This window comes from Perkinsus marinus (genome assembly GCF_000006405.1).
Source record: "Perkinsus marinus ATCC 50983 genomic scaffold scf_1104296971434, whole genome shotgun sequence".
Taxonomy (NCBI): Eukaryota; Perkinsozoa; order Perkinsida; family Perkinsidae; genus Perkinsus; species Perkinsus marinus.
In genome coordinates, this window is record NW_003202100.1 from 181,702 (window position 1) to 204,566 (window position 22,865).

Here is a 22,865-nt window from a genome sequence, read left to right on the forward strand (position 1 = left end):
CTGCCTTATCTTCCCATTTCTGTATATGAAGTTCTTCAAGTCATTTGCCGTAAGTGCTGCTTATTTGATCGCCCTCTCTGGGGCTGTTGATTCCAACGGTACTGTCGTAACGACTCCTGCTGGCAACGACAACGCCGCGACCTCGAGCCCTGCTATGACTACTGCTCCATCGCAACAGGGTTCCCCTAATGGTCCTACGTCTAGTGTCACTACTGGTGCCAGTAGCAATGGTACCCAAACTGGTACCACGCCTTTGCCTGCTGGTGACGTTGCTGCATGCCCTACTGGTTGGTGTCTCGATTACCAGTTCAATCCTGGTAACAATACGTGTATCACGCCCGATCCAGTGAAGCTGATGGACTGTTGGGAAGACTACTGTGCTGAAGAGGAGCCTGGTGGATACTGTTTGGTGTGGGAGCCCGATAGTGGTCGTGTTTGCCATGGTGGTCTGAAGAAGTGCTATTGCCCGGATTACCAGACGAAGACGATGAAGTACTACCCTCCTAGTCAAATGCCTGATGGATGGTCAGCCGCTCAGCAGTGTGTATATGAGGGAGCTACTGGCACTACCAAGGCCCCTGCCCCTCCCCCGGTCGTTCCTGCCTCAAATGGCGTTAGAACCGCAATTTCGATTGCAGGGGGTGCTGCTCTCGGAACCCTTGTTATCGGCAACGTTTTCTGAAATACTGTTGGTTGACTTTCTTCGTATACTTCTATTATGCGGTAGTAGTATATGTGTGTTATTCTAGTTACTAAACCTTGTTCAGCGACTGGAATCCCTAGTGTTTAATGACACTAATTCGCTTTGCCTGTCTGCGAATGTGTAAAGTTATGAGCATTATGATCGACATCATCATCATCGCCCTTTCGACGAGCTCACAAGCAACTCGTTGTGAGGGTATGCCTGATAGGGTATCAAATACCGCTGAAGGTGTTTAGTTCGCCCAAGTGCAACTTCGGTTGGGTAGTGTTGACGTTGATGATATTTGTTCTTGTGGGCAGGCTGTGAATTTCCGTGTTTTTGCGTGATACTAGAATTATTTGTGTTTTCTGCGTCGTGGCTGATAACTGATCTATTATATCTGCATATGTATTGTTTCTGAGTTGAGTCGATAAGTTTCGTTCGGTTGGGTGTTGGTATTTCGAGGATAATTCATACAAACGGCAGTTACTGAGGCTGCTTTTGAGTGTGAAACTTTATAGAGATTGCATGATGAAGGGATGTGAACCTTCCAAATCGAACGGTTGCCACACCAAAATTGTGCATAGGGGTGTGGCAATGTAGTCGCCAAGTTGACGTGAAGTCATTAATGATCATAAAAAGAAAGATTAAACTTCCTGGTGGCGTTATGGGGACGCACTTGATTGTAAGTTACACTTTGTAACCACAATGGCTACTCTGGTGACTATCCCGATAACAGTATGGGTATTGGCTGTCTCCTACTATTCCTGTGACAAACAATGGGTAGCGACTTAATCAGTGGGGCTGCTCCACGCCGCCAGTTTCGCTCCTAATAGGACCAATTTCGCTGTTCGCTAGGGCAGATACATGTTGCAGATACATGTTGCGATGTTTGTTCTCGTTTGGTCGAAGCCTATTCTGTTCACTCGGGTAAATTAGACTCCATGCAAGTTGATTCGAGTAGAGTTGACTCCATGCAACCTGATTCGAGTAGAGTTGACTCCATGCAAGCTGATTCGAGTAGAGTTGACTCCATGCAAGCTGAATTGTTGCGTTAACGAGTGATGCCATTGTCGGTGTTAATAGTGGAAATTTCCCTATTCACCTATTCAGGATGCCAAGTGAAGGACTCAGTCCAGCAGTCAGTGCCATATGATATGTGATTCATAGTCGGAATCGTAAGTGTATCATACCACGATCGTAAGAAGGTATTACTATCCTCTAAGTCGACATGAGTATAACGGTGGTATTGAGACGTCTAGTACTTGCCTGTGTTGCATTATTCTGGAGTCAAGATCACTGCTAGTCTGAACTAGGGAACCCTTATGATGCACACGGAGACTACCTACGAAGACTGGAGGGTTGTAAGAAACTTTGTCCTTGTATCTCTCATCACCCGTCTTTCCCTAGGCATCCAGTTCGGGTATACCTTCTTGATCGAGAGAACGTTTTAGAGGATATGGACCCTGTCGTCAAGCCGCTACTCCTCGAGATTCGGTTCGAGTATTTCACTAAAGGAGCTATTATCAAAAGAGCACTGGTCATCGGGTTCGGCCATAAATCAATATGTTCCCGTTATATATGTTCCCTACCACCTATTTCCACAGTGGAACTTCCACTACATCGCCCAAGTCGGGAATCCCGACTCGGGATGTCGCGCCGAGTCGCGCTTATTGAAATCGATCACGTGATCGATTTACATCTCCTCGGCGTGAGGTAGTAGACAAATCAGCCGTCCATCCAGCATGGTAATAAGGGATACTCTCAATCACCTAACCGCTGCTGCTCTACCTTATTGTCGTTGGTGTCGTTCGACCGCCTCGGTGTGTGCATTTCAACCATTATTCATGTTTAGGGTTCCATCAAGTCCTTCAAGACTAAGAGAACTTTGGGCAAGAAGATCAAGCAGAATCGCCCTCTGCCTCAGTGGTTCCGAATGAGGACCAACAACACCATCAGGTATCAACTCCCACCTTCTTCCTCCTCTCCTTCTCACTGTCATCATCATCACAGGTACAACGCCAAGCGTCGTCACTGGAGGCGCACTAAGATCGGTATCTAAGTGTTGGTCTTCGGTGGTAGTAGTAATACCTCACTCTACCGAGTATTACTTCCAAGCAGTGCAGCTCACAACTGTTGGAGCCTTCCTGCTGATTGCCACTGGACGCCGACTTCTCTACGTGTTGTGTTGATTCAATATGGGCGAAAGCGCGTACTTACGCAGGTGGTCGACTTGTCCTATAGTCGCACCATCTAAGTAGTACGCCATAGCTATTGAGCCTTTACTCACCGACTACCCCTACCAGTGGGGTCGCCGGCCTTTCAAGCTCGTATAGCTACCAATGCTGCTGCCTATGATGACTAACTGTGAAGGTCTCGTTCGTCTGACTTTAGATGTGGAGATATAATCACAACCACCCATAGTCTGAGGCATCGAAAGCAAGGAGTTGATGATGATGAACCAAAATGTATGGAATCTCGTTAACCTGAGTTCTAGTGAAGACCATATAAAGTAAGGCTGATATGCAACGGAATAGGGATGATGACAACATACTTCACTGGAGGCGCTATAGAAGTAGCCGCTGAACAGTATTACCAAGATCTGCACTGATCCTAATGTAAGTTGATAATTATCACGATACTGGAGACGACTCGAGTGGCCGGTGAACAGCTCGACGAGCAAGATATGCAATGGTCATGTGTGATGACGATCCTCCTCCACGACTATGTCCTGTCTTCTTGCATCAGATCTTTCATTACCTCTGTTGTGTAGATATAAATTTGATTTGTTTACTAGAGATGGGAAGTGGGCAAAGTGTGGTATGGTTTGGTGTGGGAAATGGGCGTCAGGTTGACTACTTTCTGCACGTCCATGCCACCGCGATATAATAATGATTCCAATCGTCCTACAGGGGAGTCCAGAGCGACACTAGCGGCTGAGGTGCGGGCCCTACGGGAAGAGTTACGGCAAGTGAAACGGGGAGCTCCGCCGGCGCCTCCTCCGTTACGGCCACTACGAGAGTCAATTGAGCACCCTCTGTCGAGCACGCCATGGTGGAGACGATCGAGAGAGAGGCACGATTGCTCTTGGCCGCTGAGGGATGACTCCGTCTCTCCAGAAAGGGTCTCAGATGCTCCCATCAGGACCAGTGAGGACGTACCGGCCACACCTGTACTCATCGCCACGCCCAAGTCCCTTGGGGGTACAATACCTAGCGAGAGAGCAGCGCCTGCATCCAGTCCAGTAGCGAGGCTTAATAGTAGACTGCCATCAACTACGTTGCCTCGGCTCATGCCTACTGAATGGGGAGAGATGAGAGGCGTAGCACGGCGGTCAGTGTATGTAGCAGCTGATGTTAGCCGATACCAGTCCCCGGATCGATCCCGGGGGGCGGCAGTATTAGAATGGAGGCTCAAAGAGCTTGATGAAGGTACTAATGTTATTGTTTATGTCAGCTGTAGTGCTTACCTTCCATTTTAGAGGTCCGAGCCCTCCGTCTCGAGAACGCATCTTTGCGGGCTGAGCTGGAGGTACTACGTCGTTGCACTTCACCAGCTCGTGGCCATCAGGAGGGAGATAATAATCCTCGGCCGCCATCTCGAGGAAGGAGTGCCTCTCGGACTCGGCGACACCAGTGTGTCTCTCCTCGGCTAAGGTGGTAGTATCCTCTCTGGGGTATTTGGTTCTTAAGGGCGATGCTAGTAGGTCTCGAACGCCCCCACCACCACCAGAAGGCCACACGCAAACATCTTGGCTACGCTTTCAATGTGCCCAGCGAGCAAAGGCTAAGCGCCGCGCCGGAGCTGCTCGTTCGTGAGGTCGGTATGGCTACTACCACCTCTACTATCACTTCCCATTGCATGTTCAAGCCGCGAGAGAATAAATTTCTTGTGCGGGGAGTGGCCGGTCTTGGGTTGGGGAGGGGCGACTATGGTCAGTGTGGACACCATTGGAACTGAGGTCATTGTTCAGGCTTGAAGAGATGCGACCCAAGTGGGCCTCGAGTCTGCCTCCCGAGAGAAGAGACTCCGTCTACTGCGCCGGCTCGGTCAACCCTCGAGCACATTGCAGTGTCCTCAAGTGCAATGGTGGTAACTCTTATTACGTCTACTACGAGGCTCAGGGTAGCAGCCAGTTTGAGTGCGTGTTCGGACCTCTGCGGTCCTCCTTCGATGAGGCCTCAGGGGATGCTGCTCGGATAGTGTCAGCGACCTCTGATAAAGAACTGGGCGGTCTGGTATTAAGGCTGATGATGGTAGAAGGAGCGATCGTACGGCGGAAGGCCCCTCCCAGGAGTCGCCCTGGAATGATGCTCAGCGCACCATACATTCGAGTTGATGTTCCCGTCGTCTCTAAAGAGGTTCGAGAAGAATCTGTCACTGTCGCCCTCAGAGGGATCCGGTTCAACACCGTTGAGTGCTTCGTACCTGTAGCAAGAGAAGTGAAGCTCAGACTTAACCATACGAAAATGGGCAGAGTCATAGACTGCATCGTCGAGCTCCTCGCCAAGTGCGTGGATGAGGGTATCCAACGACCAGATGACCATGCTATGTATCGATGTGTTCGAGAGACACTCGGGTGTCGCTTACCTTTACCCGAGACGGATATTTTGCGGCTCATAGGAGCCCTGGCCGACAGTTTCCCTCACGTTGAAGTGGCGGAGGAGACTCCTGACTGGTTGGCTACTTTCAAGGAGAAGTCGAAGAAGGTGGACGTTCATGTGGCCGAGGTAGTGAAGGACTGTGAGGCAGAACGGAGGGTGCGGGAGAAGCGTAAGGTGGGGGAGACCAGCGATCCTGCAGCTAAGCGGCCTCGGAAGCACACCCCTGCTGATCGCACTGTCTTCGTGTCTAATGTTGATCGTAGTACCGGACTTGGGGAACTGCGGGATGCTGTGAATGGGTGGATGGGGGAGAAGGGAGTTGATCGATGCGCTATACCGTTGGAGAAGCAGACTGGTGCCGTCAGGGGCCACGCTTTTCTCTACTTCAAATCGTCAGGGGCCGCTGATAGATTCGTTGATAGATGCACACGAGAGGAGCTGGTTGTCAAGGGTCGAGTTTTGCGCACGGCGAAGGTTTTGGAGGGGAATCTTGAAGGAGAGGAGCTCCAAGCGTGGCTGTCTGAACGGAAGCATGAGATGTTCCGTCTACCCTCGGAAATAGAGGGAGTCATCAAGTCGATAGTAGCAGAGAATCCGGGTTGTAATATTTCACTAATAAAGCACAGAGTAGAGTCTGACCGGGATGGACCGGTTGATCTGGCACGCTATGGCTTCAAGTCGTGGTCTAAGGCTGTGAGGTCGGTCCCTGGGGTATCCGTTGAACCTGTTCGAAATGAGGAGAAGTCTGGGAAGCTGAGCGGATACATTGCTCGGCTCGATGCATAATTATAATACTATTTCGATACTATGCTGGCCTTGGGTTGTGTCAATGAGTGAGTTTGGACTTCCATTTCGTAGGGATGCTATCCTCCTCTACAATATACGACCAAGTGACTGAGCTCGAGCATGCCGTAGATTCAGTTCCCCTAGGAGAAAGACCAAGGAAGCCTCCCCAACCTTCCCGTAGTGGCGGTACCTCTACCCTCGCCCAGGCTGTCAGTCGACACTCGATCAAGTTGGGTTTGAGCAAGCCCCGTCCCTCAGTGGAAGACGCCTCTCTGTTGAGCACCTATTCAGTCGGTCAGAAGACCAGTCTTGTTGGCTCCTCATCGCCACTCAGAGTATCATCGGAGAAGCGCCCTTTGTATATGAGCAGAACCTCTAAGGTGGAGATGCCGCCGTCTGGTACGGTGAGCGACCAGTGGAGTAGCGTAAAGACTTCAAATCCCTCGGAAGACTCCGAAGAGGCCAAGGCTGTTCTGCTGGCTGACCTCCTATGTGACGTTCGAGCCCACAGTCGTCGGCGGGACCGTCTTGGTCAAGAGGAACTGATGATAAGGAATAGGCTGGCGAGGTTGACACAGTTGGGGTGCGCAGTGGAGGACGTGGAGAAGGAGGTGGCGAAGTGGGGGTAGACTGAGTAATTAAGAGGAGCTCTTCGCCATGGCAAAACTGTATTATTTTTCTCGAACTTCTTGTGATAGTGTTGAGTTCTTTCTGTCTGTCATGTGTGGCATCTTAGTTCTGTTCGTTGAACAATTTTTATTCATTGGCTGGGTGAGTGTCACCGAAGTCATTGTTGTGGGGACGACACGGTGAGGAATCCATCCTATCAGTCCTAACGCTTTTGCACGGGCCTGCGCATGAATACATGAGACACGGATGCCACAATGCTTGAGGCACGGCCTGACTGGGTTTGGTTTGCTGAATATTTTCGAAATTACTCGAGTTGATTGTCTGACCAGACGAATCTCCCTCCAGAATCTTGTAGATCACGAATGCAGTCCAGCCCTGCCAACCTCACTCATTCAACTGGTCTTCCAGCGGCCCTAGCTGCATCGAAGATTCAAGACGACCAACATAGCGTAACCCGTCCCCGGGCGCTCTCATATGCGATTAAGTCTTGGTGTATGATCGCCCTGGGAGCGACAATCGTCCTTTCGCAGTTTTGTACCACCACTGTCGCAAAACGCAAAGACGCCTACGTGAAGGAACGTTGATCGTTATGGGAACTCTAAGATTCTTCGGGCGCCTTCTTGCTTATCGGAGCTTCAACGAAACGCATGTGCTCCTGAAAGGAAGCCACTATAAGGTTGAGCTCGACCACGAGACCACCCGTCCTCACTCGTGCTGCCCAATTCTTCGATTCTCCTTTACCCAAGGCGTCTCCAATCAGGGTCTGCATTTCTGCATTTCCCGCAGTTGCGCATTGCACAGCGAAAACAGCTCCCTCGCGGAGCAGTGGCACCTACCGGCGTATTCAACAACCCGTTCACAATTAACAGATTGAACATATCCACCACACAGTGAGCTAAATTCGACACAAACGACTTACCCGGGGGTCCACAATGCAGTGCGAGAGGAGGGTCGGTATGAGGCGCTTGTCGTAGTGGATGAGGTTATCCTGGGCAACGGGGGAGTTAGCGAGACAATTGGCCACAAGACGGAGTATAGTGGCCGCGGGTATGTGGTCGCAGATGAACGTGAAAGCTTCGCTCCTCGAAGACTTATAAACATCATCGGGTCGGACTGTGTCCGGCAGCGTCACATCATCCTTCCCCAATAGCTGCGGAAAGCGCACGAAATGCACACCACGGAGGAGTCCCAGAGAAAAGAAGACTCCTGCTTTGTCAAGCTGAGATATTCTATCTCGATCACGATACTCGCTGAGGGCCAGATGGTTAGCTACACTGAGCAAATCAGTCATAACCTGGGCATATACTTCGGCCAGCCCTTGGGGGTCATCAAAGACCTCGTGATAAGCATCGCCAAGCCCTCCAAGATCCTCCCTATGGTCTTCTACCATAGTATTGAGGCCCTGCCTTGGTAGATGACACACCGCTTCGAAATAGGCGTAGGCCATGACCAACAAGGTCGCCACACAGTCAGAGATCTTCTCGTAGTTATCCCTATCCACTATCTGTTGCATGATACGCAGTAAGAAAGATATCACCGTCGATTGGCTCGGCATCGACTTGAGATTCACAGGCCCCTCTGCCGATCCATTCAGAGTGTCAGTGTCAGCATAGGCTCGCATTATGAAATTCTGCAACTCTTCAGGGGTCAGCCGCATCCACGCCTTCACTATATCTGTCAGTCTGTCCAGCAGTGTACCCGTAAGCAGGGTGACTGCGTAGCGGCTCACGTCGACCTCCTCCCCCGGCGCGGCATCAGCGTTGCCAATGTCATTAGCAAGAGTGAGATAGAGCAGTAGAGGGAGACCATCAGGATAACACTTCCACAGATGTCCAAAGTTCAACAATAGTAGCCACGCCCGATCACCCGTCGTGGCAGTGCTTGATATCAGCCAATACCTGCAGCACGTACCTCACGACTAAGCCAATGTTAGGACTCACAGTTTTTCTGAGCTCCCGCCCAGTTCCTCATACAGCATCTCCCCACACTTTTCATTTCCCGTAATGAGAGCCCTCAGGAGGGACACTCTAGCCTTGCTCGGTGCCTCTATACACTTCCCAATGACGTCCTGCTCTATACATATCCGTCGGAGATTCTCAGCTGCAGGTCTGCTGCACATATTGCACACCAACTTGCAGGCGGCTTCTTCGCCAGAGTTGCAGGTCGCGACGATCTCCTCAAGTGTTTGAGGTTCCTCCAGGAGGGCGTCGAGGAGGGAAGGGTCGGCCTTGCTTTTTTCAAACAGTGTCTGTGCACTGAACTCAGTCATTTACACGCGCTAATGATAGGAACAAGTCACCCAGAAAGCACTTAAACGAAAAACTATAAATATCCAGCAGAAACATCAACCTCCGACTGTAAACAACTTTTTCAGATCTCCCGCGGGAATGCGCAGAGGAATACGAGGTTTCTTATTCCGCCGTACTTGCCTGAAAGTGACTTAATGGAAACAACTATATGAGTCGGGCGTCTCACCGCATAATCTCCTCCCGAATGTCCAAGGGTAGTCGACCATCGCTCATAACCAAGTCGAACTGCTGAACTGCTAATTTCGTCAGAGCGAGACCTACCAGGCCAGCCCGTTCGCCCTCGATGTTAGGAAGGCTGTCGAGAAGGTAGTCCAGCAGCTCCTTGACTGTTGCGTCAGAGTTGGGGGACATCTCTGGAGAGGCCGCCATAGCCGCACAGAGGTCCAGTACACTGTTGCAAATGGCAAGCTGTAGGCGGGCGGGCATTGAGTGCTCGGGGTGACACGCATGCTGGTCAACCTGATATGAATTGTTGTATACACCACACTAGAAAGGGGATGCTACTGATACCGCGGTTTGGTATACACCAGAATAATCAGAGATTCGGACAGGCCGCCTTACCCGTCTCATAGCTGGCCACAGGTCCGACCATATCCTTTGACTCATAAAGATGGTCAACTCAGTCGAGGTAAGCAATACATTGGACAGGAGATTGAGACATGCTAGCAGACAGTGTGGCCTGCAGAAGGGCCAAGGAGTAGTAGGACACTGACACACAGAGGCTGCTTACTTCGATCGAGGTTGCATGGCCGCTGCCTTCAAGTTGGACCAGCAGTCCGCTAACGCTGCTGGTCGGGCAGGTTCGGGGATAAGGGGTAAGGCTCGGGAGACACACCACAATGCAGGAGTCAATAAGGCCGACTCGGTGGCAGTGAGCACAGGCGTGACCTGAGTAGTCTTCAGAGGGAGCAACACCACATGAACTTGCCATCCTACCCTCTCTAGAGAAACTTTGCCCATCCACTCAGTCGGAGTCAAAGCCCTACGTAGGTCCTCATCGCTCAAGGCCGTGGCACCAATAGCGTCACCAGAGCTCCGAGCTTGCCATACATCAACACCAACATCAGGATCCCCGCTCAGTGAGCCCAGCAGGACCTGGCAGATGCTCGATCAAGGTAATCGCGATCGGTACTGACCTCCAAGGGTGGTGGACGCTCCGGTACTTCCTCTGATAACGGTGAGGCAACGCCACTACCGCTACGAATGTCAGGGTACTGCGCCTTGAACACCACCCACAGAACCGCTGAGAGGCACTGGAGGATCTGAGTAGCAGTCGATAACCCATTAGCCGGCTTTCCTAGAACCGTAGAGTGTCCAGTTCAGAGCCTGCTACCACTCCCTCAGGCCAGCAGGGAATTACCGAGCAGCAAGGCGCTGCAATCTTACCCATGCCTCGTCCTTAGTCGTCACCCGTATGAGCTCCTTGACGATATCAGCCAGCCAGAAGCTCATCTCTCCTGTGGAATCTGAGAATAACCAGTGACCGCAGCAACAGATGCTACTAGGCCATGGTATAGTACCCGCAGAGTATCTCGAGAGAGCTAATATTAGGGGAGCAGCGGAGGAGGGGTTGGGGGAATGACGAAGCATGAACCTAAAGGAGTTATCCCACCGTATAGGAGGGCACCCAGTCCATACACAACTCGATCCACGATCCTGTCCGCATTATCGTAGATTAACTCACCGACAGAAGACACACCTAACAGAAGGGCATGTCAGTCGGCACGAGGAACAACCAAGGGAGTTCCCCAACAACGAGGATGCATCCCAACGATGCCTATGGGAGCTAACCACACCGAGCGGAGGGAAGAGGCCTCCGTTGAGAACATACCTGATTTTGAGGCGAGGGACGCCATTGCCAAGCTGGCCGCTGATCGTAAGTACGGGAACTCGCAACCAAGGCATGCGAGGAGAGGGCTGCACAGTAACCGCGTGAGGATGGGCGCTGAGGAGAACGTGTCGGGAAGACAGCCACCAGCAGAGGGCTGGCCTACTTAGAGCATCTATAGAGGTACAAGCCTTCGAGATGGCCCTCAGCATCATGTACATCTCGACTCTATCATCTGAGGATTGGCAAACCCTTCACCAGATGCTCCTTGCCTCAGAACTCACCCAAAATTTCCACGTCCCACCCCGAGGTATCCTCCTCCACTCGACCAACCATCAGCTGGATCACTTCCACACACTGCCAATAGTCCTCAGGTACGAGAGAGAGCCATAGATAGAAGCCGCTGGTTGGGACCCGACTCGCGTCCGCGATGACACTAGAGGTAGTTAAATCTGACCCCGAACTGCGGAGTGGCCTTTCCATAGAACAACCTTACCGCCGACTTCTACTATACGGCCGCATACACGGCGTAGTACTGGCAAGACTGAGCCTAGCCACACACTGCCGAGACTCTGATCAGTTATGCGATCAACCTGAGAGCCAACGAACAATAGGAACCCCTTGGAGTAAGGATGGCAATACCTCAGCCCATAGGGATTCGACTGATTGTTGAACCGCAAGGGGAGAGCCTGACTCCCCAGGGTGCAGAGGTTGGCGTTCGGACAAGACCTATGCATTGGGGGTAGAGTTGGGATGTCCATGAGGGGACTACTACATCCTTGATATCAGCAGCTTGAGGTTTCACCACGGTAATGCAGCGCTGCCATACTTCTCGTACGTCCAACGACGACTGCGCTACCATGACCTGTGGCCCTCACTTACACATGGCACAACGGGTGCGAGTTTTACATATCCCTCGAGGACCTTCCAATCGCCTCGATCTATACTACGGCATGCTCTCTCGGTAGCATAACGGGCAATCTCCTCTTGGTATCGATGTGAAGCCATGACCTGAGGAACAGGAGATGTCTCTATCCAAAAGCGGATGAGCCAAGCCGGCCATAGCAGGCGAGCAGCAGAATCGCGAGTTCATAAGGGACTTTCCTCCCCCAAGTACGACAGGATGGGTATGCAAGTCCCAGAGTACCTCCTCTGTGAAGCTTCCTTCCTGCTCCACTGCTGCTGCTGTTACTATGATGTCCAATGCGTCCGGAATCTGCCCCCAGCTCCTAGGCATCCTCTCCAATGCCTCCAACAGCAGCCGAGACGTTGGCACAGCAGGTAACAGTGTTGAGGTCCCTATCCGGGGCTTCAACATGTAGACACGTACTTCATGATGAGCTTACCGAATCTTCCAATCACTTTACCGAGAGCAACGCCTGTCCCCGTAACGCTGGGCGGAGGCGGCCCGTCTTCAGGCACGTCAGGACTCACACAAGCAAGCAGCCACTTCCGCCAGCAGTCCAGGGCCGCCGACAGCACTGCTCTAGAGGCATGTGGATCCATCACCACCTGCAGCATCGACAGTCGGCGAGCCTCTTCGCGAGATCGTACGTTGCTAGATATAGTACTGACCACTCCAGGATACCACTGCCCTAGGTCCTCTCCCTCTCGAGCAAGCTCTACCCCTATACGACGTATGGCATCAAAGCACAAAACCTAACACCAGGCCTCGTCCCTCCCCCCTGCTTCGACCTCCTCACAGGGTAATACCTGACCCTTCCTGTCTCCTTCCAACCGAAGTGGATTGAGTAATAGGTGTATCGTGTACCCCATGTGATAGGGATTCCGAGAGGACACTGGCGAGAGTCTACGGTACCTAGAGAGCCCAGGAAGGAAAGCACCAGCAGAGGGTCGTAGTACTTGAGAAGGGCGCTAGCCAGTTGGATGAGGGCCCTAGCAAGTTCTTCGGGCATTGATCTGTCGGTTGAGTGAAAGTCCGATATCGGGAATAGGACTGCTGTGGTGACAGTGGGATACAGAGATTGGAGTCTCCGTTGCGGCAATGGGGGCTCTCCTGAACATGTCGAAGATGCCCAACACTTAGATGAGCCCAGACGAGCAGAGGCACATCCGGGCACATCGATCAGTCGTTACTCTCAGACCTTGCTGGAGTGTGGCCAGAGAGGCCCTCACCTGCAGGATCGGTTCTATCCAGTAAGTACGAGAGAGCTTCAATCAACGAAATGGTGGAGTCCTCGGGTAGTGACTTGTAGGATTGTCGTAGCATAGCAACAAGAGGCACATACGCGAGTTCAAACACGTAATGGAGTGACCTCTGGTCGAAGGCACGGAGCACCTGTAATCGACCGTTCCTAGTATTCTCTCCTTCACCCCCTAGTACCTGGGTGATTTCATCAGCATTAGGACGTTGTTGGGGTCCAGTACAGACAAGTCGGCCCACAGCAGGCTGTAGGGCTGCCACTGCCTTATGGGCTTCCGATGACTGAGGCATGGCCGAGACTGGATGGGAGGACCCGACCTGTGGCATGCTGAAAAACAATTCCAACCGACCAACACAGGTCATCGTGGTGAGCTCACGAAAAGGGAGACACAGACGATCTTTATAACTATTGTGGATGAGAATGAGGGCTTCAGAAGAATCATAATTTCCCGTTGGACGCCACGAAGCGATACGATGTCCACCGTTTATCTATGAACAGCCAGTGTGTGTGCTGCAGAAATGCTATATATTGCCAGTGCACTCATTTTCTGACTGTAGATGAAAGATTCACGAAGCAACAACCATCACGTCTAGGACGATTATGAGCGGGTGAATATGAGCGATACGGAAAAAATCACGCACCAACATAATCGTCCGTACTCTGACTCTTCGTTGACTCGCTCTATATATCCTTTGGCATGTCTTCTGCCACTGCATCCTGGAGTGACATTGCCAAGAAGGCTCCTCAGCCGGCATCTGGACCGGTCCGGAAGGTTCGCGGCTCGCGGGCTAAAAGGGACGACCCCGTTCCTCTCACTGGTACTACAGGGTTGAGTCGCTTGAGCTATCGGCTGATGTGGAGTATCGGAACTGATAGAAAAGTTGTCAAATACATTGCGTGCAGGTCCTGAGGACAAGGACATGGATATAGTTCTCGACCCCGTAGATGTGGGCGCTGCCGAGGTCGACTATGAGCCTATGGAGACTGACTCGAAGGTAGTGAAGGGCGGGTGGTCATCATAAGGGAGACTCGCAGTGTGGCAGCAGGAAACTCACTACTTCATTCAGGAGGGGTATTCTAAACCGTCGTTCAATCCTATGACTGCCGAGGAAGAGGAACGAGGCATGCGGGAAGTTCGAAGAATTGCGGTATTGCGGGAGATTCTTGGAACACACCAATGATGCTAATGTAATGACTCCCAGGTCCCTCCCCACCGGATGACCCCTCTTCGTAACAGCTGGCTGAAGCTTTTAGAACCTCTAGTCCAGCACATGAAGCTCCAGGTTAGAATGAACACTAAGCGCCGTTGTGTCGAGATGCGACGTAGTAGAGGCTCTGGTCCGACGACTTCTATCAGAGTGGCTTCGCAGGTGGTCCTGGTGCTGAAGTGAACTCCCTTCAAAAGGGTGCTGACTTCATCAAGGCCTTTATGCTCGGCTTCGACATTCAAGACGCCATTGCTTTACTAAGGTAGATCTCCCGTCGGCTATTGTGGGAGGAGATTTTCATCCGTAAGGTTGGACGATCTCTTCCTTGAATCCTTTGAAGTGAAGGATGTGAAGCGGCTCACTGGTGACCATCTCTCCCGATGCATCGGACGTACTATATACTACCCTCAGCTTTATTCAACACTGTCTCACCAGGTATTGCTGGTAAGGATGGTAAGACGAAATACGCCATCGAGAACTCTACTCGGACTCGGATTGTAAGCCCGGGGGGATGACTGCCGCTGTTCGACTCAATGCACTTTAACAGGTGCTAGCTGAGGACAAGATCCACTTGCTTGGTTCCTTCACCAACATCCGTTTGGCTAGGGACGCTATATGCAGTCTGATCCTCGGAAGCCCTCCCAGCAAAGTGTACTAATTACCTCAGTTCTACTGATCGTCCTTACGACTCGTAACATCAGATACCAAAGACTGCGCACTGTCAGTAAACGCGTTCAGGAGCGTCTGTAGATATAGTCGTCGCTCTCTCTCCGCAGCTCTACCATTATCATCACGATAACTGCTACAACGTTTCTCCCAATATCATTGGATGCTACTTGTCGTTGTAGGGTAGCCGCTTGCTAGCCCTTCCCTTGTTGTCTATTTCGTTATCAATATGTCTGCCGCCACACCCACTGTTGACGGCCTTGCAGTACAGGACTTGACCAACCTGGATGTCACCAAACTCACACCTCTATCTCCGGAGGTTATCTCACGTCAAGCTACCATCAACGTTGGTAAGTGCCTTCGCAACTGCTACTGATTTCGGGGCTTTCATCGGGGGTCTAGGTACCATTGGTCATGTCGCTCACGGCAAGTCTACGGTTGTTCGAGGTCTATCGGGAGTAGAGCATTCTCCTTATCATTCGCTGTGTTCACTGTCGTCTCATAGGTTATGACTATTCGATTCAAACAGGAGAAGGAGCGTAATATCACCATCAAGCTTGGATACGCCAACGCTAAGATATACAAGTGCCAGAATCCGGACTGTCCTAGCCCTGGTAGAGTTTTCTGAGGCCTTTCTAGGTCTCTGATCTACTCCTCTTCGTAGGTTGTTACACTTCCCATGGGTCTGCCTATCCTGATCGCTACACTGATGAGCACGGTGAATGGGTGGTCGTCCGTCACGTATCTTTCGTCGATTGCCCTGGTCATGATATCCTCATGGCTACCATGCTCAATGGCGCTGCAGTCATGGACGCCGCTATGCTACTTATTGCTGCCAACGAGAAGTGCCCTCAACCACAGGTTATATTGAACATTCCTGTCTGATAGCTGAGGTATTTTTCAACAGACCTCGGAGCATCTGGCTGCGGTCGAGATCATGCGACTGCGACACTTGATCATACTGCAAAACAAGGTGGAATTGGTTACCGAGGCTGAGGCTCAGCAGCAATACGCGGATATCCGGTATGCTCGAATGAGTGATATTAATGGGTTCCTTCGGACTCCAATTTTTCTCAGGAACTTCGTCAAGGGTACTGTGGCCGACTCTGCGCCAGTCGTACCGATTTCAGCCGTGCTTCGTTACAACCTGGACGTTGTAGCCGAGTACCTTTGCACTCAAGTATGTCTATTGGCATCTTCAGTAAGATCATGCTCTATGGCAAATTCAGATTCCTGTTCCCGTTCGCGATTTCACTTCCTCTCCCCAAATGATCATTATTCGATCGTTCGACGTTAACAAGCCTGGTAAGACCAACCGTGTTCTCCCCTCGCCGTGCTTGACGGTTCGTTCGCCTCAGGACAAGATGCTGAGGAACTCATGGGAGGCGTTGCTGGTGGCAGTATCCTCAACGGCGTTCTCAAGGTAAATTCTGATCCGCCGGTACGTTCACTGACTTGTCTAGGTTGGTGACGAGATCGAAATCCGGCCGGGTGTTATCAGCAAGGACGATCAAGGCCATGTTACCTGCCGTGCCATCAAGACTAAGGTCAAGAGTCTCCATGCTGAGAATAACGAGCTGCAATATGCCGTTCCCGGAGGGTAATGAAGTGGTTCTTCAGCCCTTCTAAATCCCTTGCTCTTCTTCCAGTCTTATCGGCGTTGGTACACAAATGGATCCCACTCTCACTCGAGCGGATCGCTTAGTTGGACACGTCCTCGGCTATCCGGGCCATCTTCCTGATGTCTATGATCAGATCGAGGTTAGTGGCCCATCGCACCCTCGGTTATTGCCTGTTACATTTTCTAACTTCAGATCAAGTATCATCTTCTCCGTCGCCTGCTCGGTGTGAAGCAAGACACTGATGCTTCGAAGCATGGCGAGGGTACGTTTCCTAAGCTCTCCGGCCTCTCACATTAATGTTTCCGTTATGCCCAGGCTATAAGGGTCCCTCCATTACGAAGCTGAAGAACAAGGAAATTCTCATGGTCAACATAGGAAGTGGGTCCTGATACAAAGTCTCACCCGCTGCACGTGACACTTCGTCAGGCACTGCCGCTGGTGGACAGATTGTCGGCACTAAGACTGAAGGTTCGGTGGCGAAGGTCCAACTCGCTGTACCCGTAAGGATAACAACTGGGCTGTGCCAATCCCAGATGCTCTTTGCATTAGGTCTGCGCGAATGTTGGTGACAAGCTGGCCCTGAGCCGACGTATCGACAAGCATTGGCGTCTCATTGGCTATGGCGAAATTGTGAAGGGCAAGATGGTATCCGGCAAGACCGCTTAGAAATGGTGAACGATAATCGAAGCGTAACCGCGAGTTTCTCCGAAACTAAAAGCTCTCTCGAGTTAAGTTCATGTTTAACAGAGAAGGCCAGCTGCAGGAATCCTACGCGGTCACTGTATACTTCAATCTCCCATTGGAAGTATGTGAGCATCCCTCCCGATTCGGAATATGCGCGAATCCGGACTCTCGGGGGATCATAGCGCCTCCGCCCACTGTGGGGCATCACGTAGACACGCGTGTTGTGTAACGCTCGATTACACCTTGAAAAGCTCATTCTTGTGGGTGGGGCGGCTATGCCACTGCATGATATGCCCTTAAGATTATGCCACACCAAGATATGCCAGAATGGTACAATCAATTTTGCAGGAGCATGGGATAGCGTGTCCGGTTCCACTAGTGGGGCAGATATGCCATCTCAGAACTGGTTCCTCTTCGGCGGCCATTAAATATCCGCTAGGCTCTTCTCTAACAGATATTTCAGTGCCGGCAAGACTGATCCTCTTACCGCGTGTACCTGCGAAATTGATTGTGAGAGGTATATCTTCGAGTTGTGGCATAGCTGCCCCTCCCTGTGAAATCGATTTTACTTAGAGATACGAGATAGGCCTTCGAAAGGTGTAGGTATCGTGATGTTTGAAATCATGAGTTTCTATCGATAGAATCTACACCATGGGATCACGAGTGTATCAATTGTAGAAGATCAACTGCACACACTATTATCGCGATGAATCATCAGCACAAACGTCGTAGCCTCCTACATCTGCTGTGTGATACAGTATCACTGATACTGATCGCCAGTGGCATTCTAGTGACTTCCTAGGATCATCCCGGAAGTAGGAGAAGTTCGCCATCCAAACTGCCACTTCGAGTGGGGTAGCTTCTATTTTTGACAACTTGGATTGCGAATCGCAAATCACCCGAATGGCCTCCGGCAACATGCAAGCTTCGTGTCAAGCATGACGACAGATGACCGACATGGAACTTGCGTGTTATGTGTGCGCTGTGGAAGCTATGGACCAGGAAACACTTGTATATAACACTTGACCAAAACTCAAATATAAATAAAAGATGAAGAAGCCCCTCGGATGTGATCTAGTCTCAGAGCTTGCACGCTTCCAACAACTACACTCGGGAGCCGCAACTAACGAGGCAGACCACGTGCAATCGGCGACAAGCTAGGACCAACTTTGTGCCACGGCCAACACAACACGAGGGAGATCAAACCATGATGTACATGCCACATAAAGATGAGCACTTCACACAAGGTCACGGTGATGCCACACATGAAGAGTCGCGAATCTCATTGAATGAATGGAGATGGATTCATGCAGTAGATTAATTGATAATATGTACGAAGAGCATCAGGACTTTACTTCGAGCTGCGTACCAGGATGAGACGCTCGAGAGGCGGCAGCGACGAAGAGGGAGTTGTCACCACGGATATTTTCAGACTGGTTTGAATGAGGGAAGAACTCCACAAGGAAATTCACTCCCTCGCCGAGGTGCGTACCTACTATCAAGCGCTGGAGACCACGTGTGCTTCAGTTGCATGGCGCCGAATAAGGCCAAAAAAATCCCCACCATGGAGGGAATGAATGGCTTGTTCAGCAGCCGCGAGACTACTGAAGCTAGCACAACCCCAACTGCGGTCCGGGCCAACTTGAACACTCGAACCAACTATACCTGAACTCGTCGGCTTCTCCAAAGCACCTTCCCCGCACAGCTCACCAGCTTGATCATAGAGTATTGCCTTCGTGATCTGTTCCATCTGAGGCGAAATCATGATTGGCGTAATTGATGGGAAAGCGTTCTGCCCAGGAGTCTCGGACTTAGCCTGAAATTGCTAAGTTCATTGGCCTTAGAGTGGTGGTGGTGCTGAGCCATACAAGCGTCCTCTGCTTGGCAGGGGTCTGATAAGCAGATGCTGCTTCACCTGATAATGGCTGCGAAGACCCAACAGGCCCCTCTGAGAAACCTGAAAAGCTCCTCACGTCGCACACCGGTTACCAATATACTACCAATCGCAGGTGTAATGTTGTGGGGGACGGTATCGCCATAAACAACTGACTCGGTGATGTGTGAATCTCCGCAATTGCGGCCCTGCCATTGACACTGATGCGGAGTCCCGGAGCAGTGTGAGACTGGGACTGGATAGGTGGCCACTGGAGCGTTAACTCGCCGGGGAGATGGCCCAACATACCTGAGATAATCTCGAGGCACACACCAAGATACCATGGCCGGGGATCGAACCCACGTAGGCGACCCCCTGCTCGTTGTCACTTGCTGTGGCTGAGTTGCCTGGTACGACGCCGCACCAAGCGTCCTGGCACTCAAGCTCCTGATGAACTGCTAGTTGAAAACCCAGACGCTCCTCACATTTACCGGACCGCGGCCTCCTGGTTACATATCGGGTGACCTCCATAACCGGGGCCGTGACGACCAGAGCCAAGACTAGCAGACTCACCGGTTTTCACCTGATGAAAAGCTGATGACTACAGAGCAATTACGACTCATCACATCGATAGACAATGAGGGAACACATCCATCCCAACTCATCCCGCTCCGACCTACACAACCCCCAACGCAGGAGTTCTTGTGCGTACTTGTATTGGAGGAAGAATCAACACAGCCATCGTAGTCACCTGGCCCTGGTGGGAGAGGCGATACTCTAGTGTAGTACGACTGAAAGCATACTATGTTCTCCTCTCGCTGACGATCGACTCGTGGCAGATCTCTTCACGCGGTTAGAAGAGCGATGATCCTGGGGGTATGCTCCACTCGCGTCCCCGCCTGGGCCGGTCTGTTGGGCCGAACGTTGTGGTCCCTAAGGTAGATGATGAGAATGCATGTCCACTGCGTGACATCGTCTTTACTCTGAAGTTCCGCTTAGTGTGCAGTGGCGTCTTCTGAGGAACTCTATCGGCCCTGAATTCGGGTCGCCAAGGCTTGATGTGCAGTGGTAGATGTGAGGCCGGCATGTCCGGGACCTGACGGGTGCAATCCTCCAACGAGGGTAGCCGCTGTATACGGCTGTGCCATTGAACTTCTCCATAGCAGCTGCCGCGTTCTCCTCTGTATCAAACCTAATCAGAGCGTTGGGAGGGTACTGTCCCAATCACAGCACCTTATAACAGCGATGCCCCTGAACTTCCCCTTATTGTTCGACCCAGTGTCTTCATCTATATTCTGCTCTGAAACTGTAAGCATATAGAAGCGATAACCGCCCTTGATCACCTGGAGAGTACTTCCCATTACTATTGTCCCGCAGCATACGTAGATGTTCAACGTGCGGCCCAAACACAGGCCCAAACATTGCCTTGATTTTCTGCGCATCGTATTCAATAGGAATATTCGCGACATATCTGTAAACAAGCTCGTCCTCGGAATCTTCGGCTTCCATCGACAAGATGGATGTATTCAAGATCCCCTTACAAGTTGCTGTGGATATTCGCCTTCCAAGCGGGTCTTGCTATGCTCACTTTGATCTTCTTCATAGGTCTAGGGCTGATCAAGACTGACTAGTCGTTTTCGAAAACACAGATATGTCTACCCAGAGCCATGCCAGGTTCCAGGGTGCTGCGGAAGCTCTAAGCCATTGAGTTTTTTCACTGCAGCCTCAGCCGATGCGTTCTCTTCGTAATTTACGAAGCCGAAGCCCATCGACATTCCTGTGTTTTTATCGCGTACCTACAATCACCACAGGCTGACACCCAGGGTGAATGAAACTGAGATTTGCCCACTATTTTGACCGACTGATACGGGCCGAAGGGCTCGCACATCTCGGCAAGGTCGTTCTCCTGTATATGAGCAGGTAAGTAGTTGATGATGAGATTGGACTTTTCCATGATTGTGAATGACCAGGTTGAATCAGTTTATACAGACGTTGAAGATATGGGAGATCAGACAGACAAGGGGGGCACTGCCGGGGATGTGTAGTGTTCAGAAACAAGCAAGTGAACACAAAGACTGTGGGAGAGTTCTAACTGGAATCCCCATAGAAGAGCTCTTCCGAGCCACTGTTAATTCACAGACTCGACTCAACGACCTTGTTAGTCTCTCCGAAACTCGTCAATGGTATTTGGCCACTTCTCACAGATACTCATCCTTATGTCCAGCGAAGATCTTAAGAAAAAACTATCTTCTTGAAGAGGTCAATGGGGTTGAGGGTGAGCTCATCCGCTTGATAGAGGCCTAAGCACGACGTAGTAATTCGACATAAAGCGCGTGGGGAGAGACAAGGTTCTACTCGGTGACTTACCGTATGCAAAGATAGCAGGGATGACTGTGTAATGGAAGGCTCGATGACCACCCTTAGTCCACATATCTTGGACCTTGCGGAGAGGTCCAGGGACCTTGGATGGCGGCGGTGGCATCATCATGGCTGTTCGATTAAATTGACTGAGAACATGATGAACAGAAGTAGTAGGATATTTCAAGTGGCACCAGCCTGCTGGGGGTCGTCTACGCCCGACCAAATCGATTCTGAGGCTATCGAAAGAGCGGACGACTTGACCCATGGGACTATCTATCTTCCCTTGATAAGTTATGGTAACTTTTCCGAGTCATCAGAGGATCGGCCTTTAGCCTGATCAAGGGGGAAGCATCACCATCTGGTCGTAAAAACGTCTCACAATGGGTCTCATCGAGAATAAGAGTTGAGTATAATTGAGTACAACGACGTATATGGCCAAGCTAGAACTAGATTCTTGAAAACTCGTGCCGGTATCCACTGAAAAATGCAGTAGAAATGTAGGCGGCAAGGATCGAACCTGAGCCAAGCCTCCGGTCACTTGTTATGCCAAACGTAAACTGACCGTCGCTCCTACAACGATGGGGGAGCAGAGCTCAGGTCAGTCGACCTCCTACATACCAGAGTAGGAGGACGGTGATCTCCCCCGGGTGGGAGGGAGGGAAAAGCAGAAGACAGATCGAGGACGCCATGTGAGCCATGAAGCCTCGCTGCTACCGATACCATCGAAGTCCCAGCTGTGGCTATCAATCGATCCTCTGATCGATGCACGCTATGACTTGATCACTTTACTCGCGCACACCAACGCTCCGGTTGCTGAGTGCGCTCTATAAACTGACCGTCGCTCCTACAACGATGGGGGAGCAGAGCTCAGGTCAGTCGACCTCCTACATACCAGAGTAGGAGGACGGTGATCTCCCATCGGTGGACTGATCGGTGGACCGAGCGCGCGCCCCCATCGCTGAGGAAGAGACGGTGGTAGGAGTGAGCAAAGTTTATAAAATAGAGAGATTCCCTTGTAGTGGTGACTCACCACTGGTGAGACCGAATGACTCAGCAACCTTGCAATCTTACTGAAACTATATAATTTCTTAAAAAGCCAAATTGTGCCGATGTGACGCCGTCACACGGTGAAACGTTCGCGAAACTCGGTTTGCCCCGAGATGAAAAATCAGGTGGAATCTTCGTCACTATCATCAATGAGCAACATGAGTGATCGCTTAGTAAGCAGACGTGTACCCGGTGTTGTGTATCGTAAAATGGCGTGACTTCTCCATCCGCCAGCCTGCATGATTATAGAGGCTGGGACTCTCTGAGTAACCAAGTCTCGAGCATGCCCTCTGCGGAAAGCATGTGCTGTGTAGGAAGCTGGGTTCGGACACCCGCAGTGTTGGAGGTGAAATCGTACTCGAGAGATGAACTGTGAGAATGTTAAGCCAACGATGAGAGG

General features: G+C 51.2%; 10 protein-coding genes across 10 annotated transcripts; 6 read left to right on the forward strand and 4 right to left on the reverse strand.

Annotated features, from left to right (window-relative positions):
• Positions 1-25: 25 nt before the first annotated feature.
• On the forward strand, positions 26-682 carry Pmar_PMAR010925 (hypothetical protein; the record flags this gene model as incomplete). Its single annotated transcript, XM_002766898.1, has 1 exon — positions 26-682. One exon carries the CDS (start codon positions 26-28, stop codon positions 680-682), a length of 657 nt encoding a protein of 218 aa, XP_002766944.1.
• A 1,745-nt stretch (positions 683-2,427) lies between these two features.
• On the forward strand, positions 2,428-2,853 carry Pmar_PMAR010926 (60S ribosomal protein L39, putative; the record flags this gene model as incomplete). The annotated part of the gene is made up of 3 exons (XM_002766899.1): positions 2,428-2,505; positions 2,538-2,641; positions 2,696-2,853. The coding sequence occupies 3 exons, from the start codon at positions 2,428-2,430 to the stop codon at positions 2,742-2,744; spliced, it is 231 nt and encodes a 76-aa protein (XP_002766945.1). The 3' UTR covers positions 2,745-2,853.
• A 1,310-nt stretch (positions 2,854-4,163) lies between these two features.
• Positions 4,164-4,337, forward strand: Pmar_PMAR010927 (hypothetical protein; the record flags this gene model as incomplete). Its single annotated transcript, XM_002766900.1, has 1 exon — positions 4,164-4,337. A coding segment is annotated over one exon (174 nt), but the record flags the coding sequence as incomplete, so codon positions are not given.
• A 328-nt stretch (positions 4,338-4,665) lies between these two features.
• Pmar_PMAR010928 (hypothetical protein) lies at positions 4,666-6,072 on the forward strand (the record flags this gene model as incomplete). The annotated part of the gene is made up of 1 exon (XM_002766901.1): positions 4,666-6,072. The coding sequence occupies one exon, from the start codon at positions 4,666-4,668 to the stop codon at positions 6,070-6,072; it is 1,407 nt and encodes a 468-aa protein (XP_002766947.1).
• A 1,228-nt stretch (positions 6,073-7,300) lies between these two features.
• On the reverse strand, positions 7,301-8,971 carry Pmar_PMAR010929 (hypothetical protein; the record flags this gene model as incomplete). The annotated part of the gene is made up of 4 exons (XM_002766902.1): positions 7,301-7,357; positions 7,412-7,534; positions 7,622-8,600; positions 8,643-8,971. 4 exons carry the CDS (start codon positions 8,969-8,971, stop codon positions 7,301-7,303), a joined length of 1,488 nt encoding a protein of 495 aa, XP_002766948.1.
• A 75-nt stretch (positions 8,972-9,046) lies between these two features.
• Pmar_PMAR010930 (hypothetical protein) lies at positions 9,047-13,319 on the reverse strand (the record flags this gene model as incomplete). Its single annotated transcript, XM_002766903.1, has 21 exons — positions 13,184-13,319; positions 12,976-13,138; positions 12,703-12,856; positions 12,553-12,658; positions 12,394-12,498; positions 12,186-12,351; positions 11,987-12,138; positions 11,749-11,850; positions 11,615-11,704; positions 11,482-11,568; positions 11,336-11,432; positions 11,124-11,291; positions 11,006-11,074; positions 10,624-10,710; positions 10,398-10,477; positions 10,148-10,273; positions 9,948-10,106; positions 9,742-9,899; positions 9,573-9,690; positions 9,178-9,470; positions 9,047-9,131 (listed from the first exon to the last, which is right to left on the reverse strand). The coding sequence occupies exons 1-21, from the start codon at positions 13,292-13,294 to the stop codon at positions 9,047-9,049; spliced, it is 2,676 nt and encodes an 891-aa protein (XP_002766949.1). The 5' UTR covers positions 13,295-13,319.
• Positions 13,320-13,693: 374 nt separating this feature from the next.
• Positions 13,694-15,030, forward strand: Pmar_PMAR010931 (conserved hypothetical protein). Its single transcript, XM_002766904.1, has 9 exons — positions 13,694-13,822; positions 13,908-13,999; positions 14,072-14,152; positions 14,207-14,327; positions 14,375-14,474; positions 14,521-14,603; positions 14,648-14,709; positions 14,760-14,863; positions 14,914-15,030. The coding sequence occupies exons 1-9, from the start codon at positions 13,702-13,704 to the stop codon at positions 14,960-14,962; spliced, it is 813 nt and encodes a 270-aa protein (XP_002766950.1). The 5' UTR covers positions 13,694-13,701; the 3' UTR covers positions 14,963-15,030.
• A 77-nt stretch (positions 15,031-15,107) lies between these two features.
• On the forward strand, positions 15,108-17,208 carry Pmar_PMAR010932 (eukaryotic translation initiation factor 2 subunit gamma, putative; the record flags this gene model as incomplete). Its single annotated transcript, XM_002766905.1, has 14 exons — positions 15,108-15,228; positions 15,281-15,336; positions 15,384-15,492; positions 15,543-15,739; positions 15,786-15,901; positions 15,956-16,058; positions 16,108-16,183; positions 16,237-16,301; positions 16,342-16,478; positions 16,528-16,639; positions 16,693-16,762; positions 16,816-16,878; positions 16,927-17,000; positions 17,050-17,208. 14 exons carry the CDS (start codon positions 15,108-15,110, stop codon positions 17,164-17,166), a joined length of 1,416 nt encoding a protein of 471 aa, XP_002766951.1. The 3' UTR covers positions 17,167-17,208.
• Positions 17,209-20,712: 3,504 nt separating this feature from the next.
• Pmar_PMAR010933 (U2 snRNP component IST3, putative) lies at positions 20,713-21,011 on the reverse strand (the record flags this gene model as incomplete). The annotated part of the gene is made up of 2 exons (XM_002766906.1): positions 20,713-20,853; positions 20,907-21,011. 2 exons carry the CDS (start codon positions 21,009-21,011, stop codon positions 20,713-20,715), a joined length of 246 nt encoding a protein of 81 aa, XP_002766952.1.
• Positions 21,012-21,289: 278 nt separating this feature from the next.
• On the reverse strand, positions 21,290-21,539 carry Pmar_PMAR010934 (hypothetical protein; the record flags this gene model as incomplete). Its single annotated transcript, XM_002766907.1, has 2 exons — positions 21,290-21,357; positions 21,425-21,539. 2 exons carry the CDS (start codon positions 21,537-21,539, stop codon positions 21,290-21,292), a joined length of 183 nt encoding a protein of 60 aa, XP_002766953.1.
• Between the last annotated feature and the right edge of the window lie 1,326 nt (positions 21,540-22,865).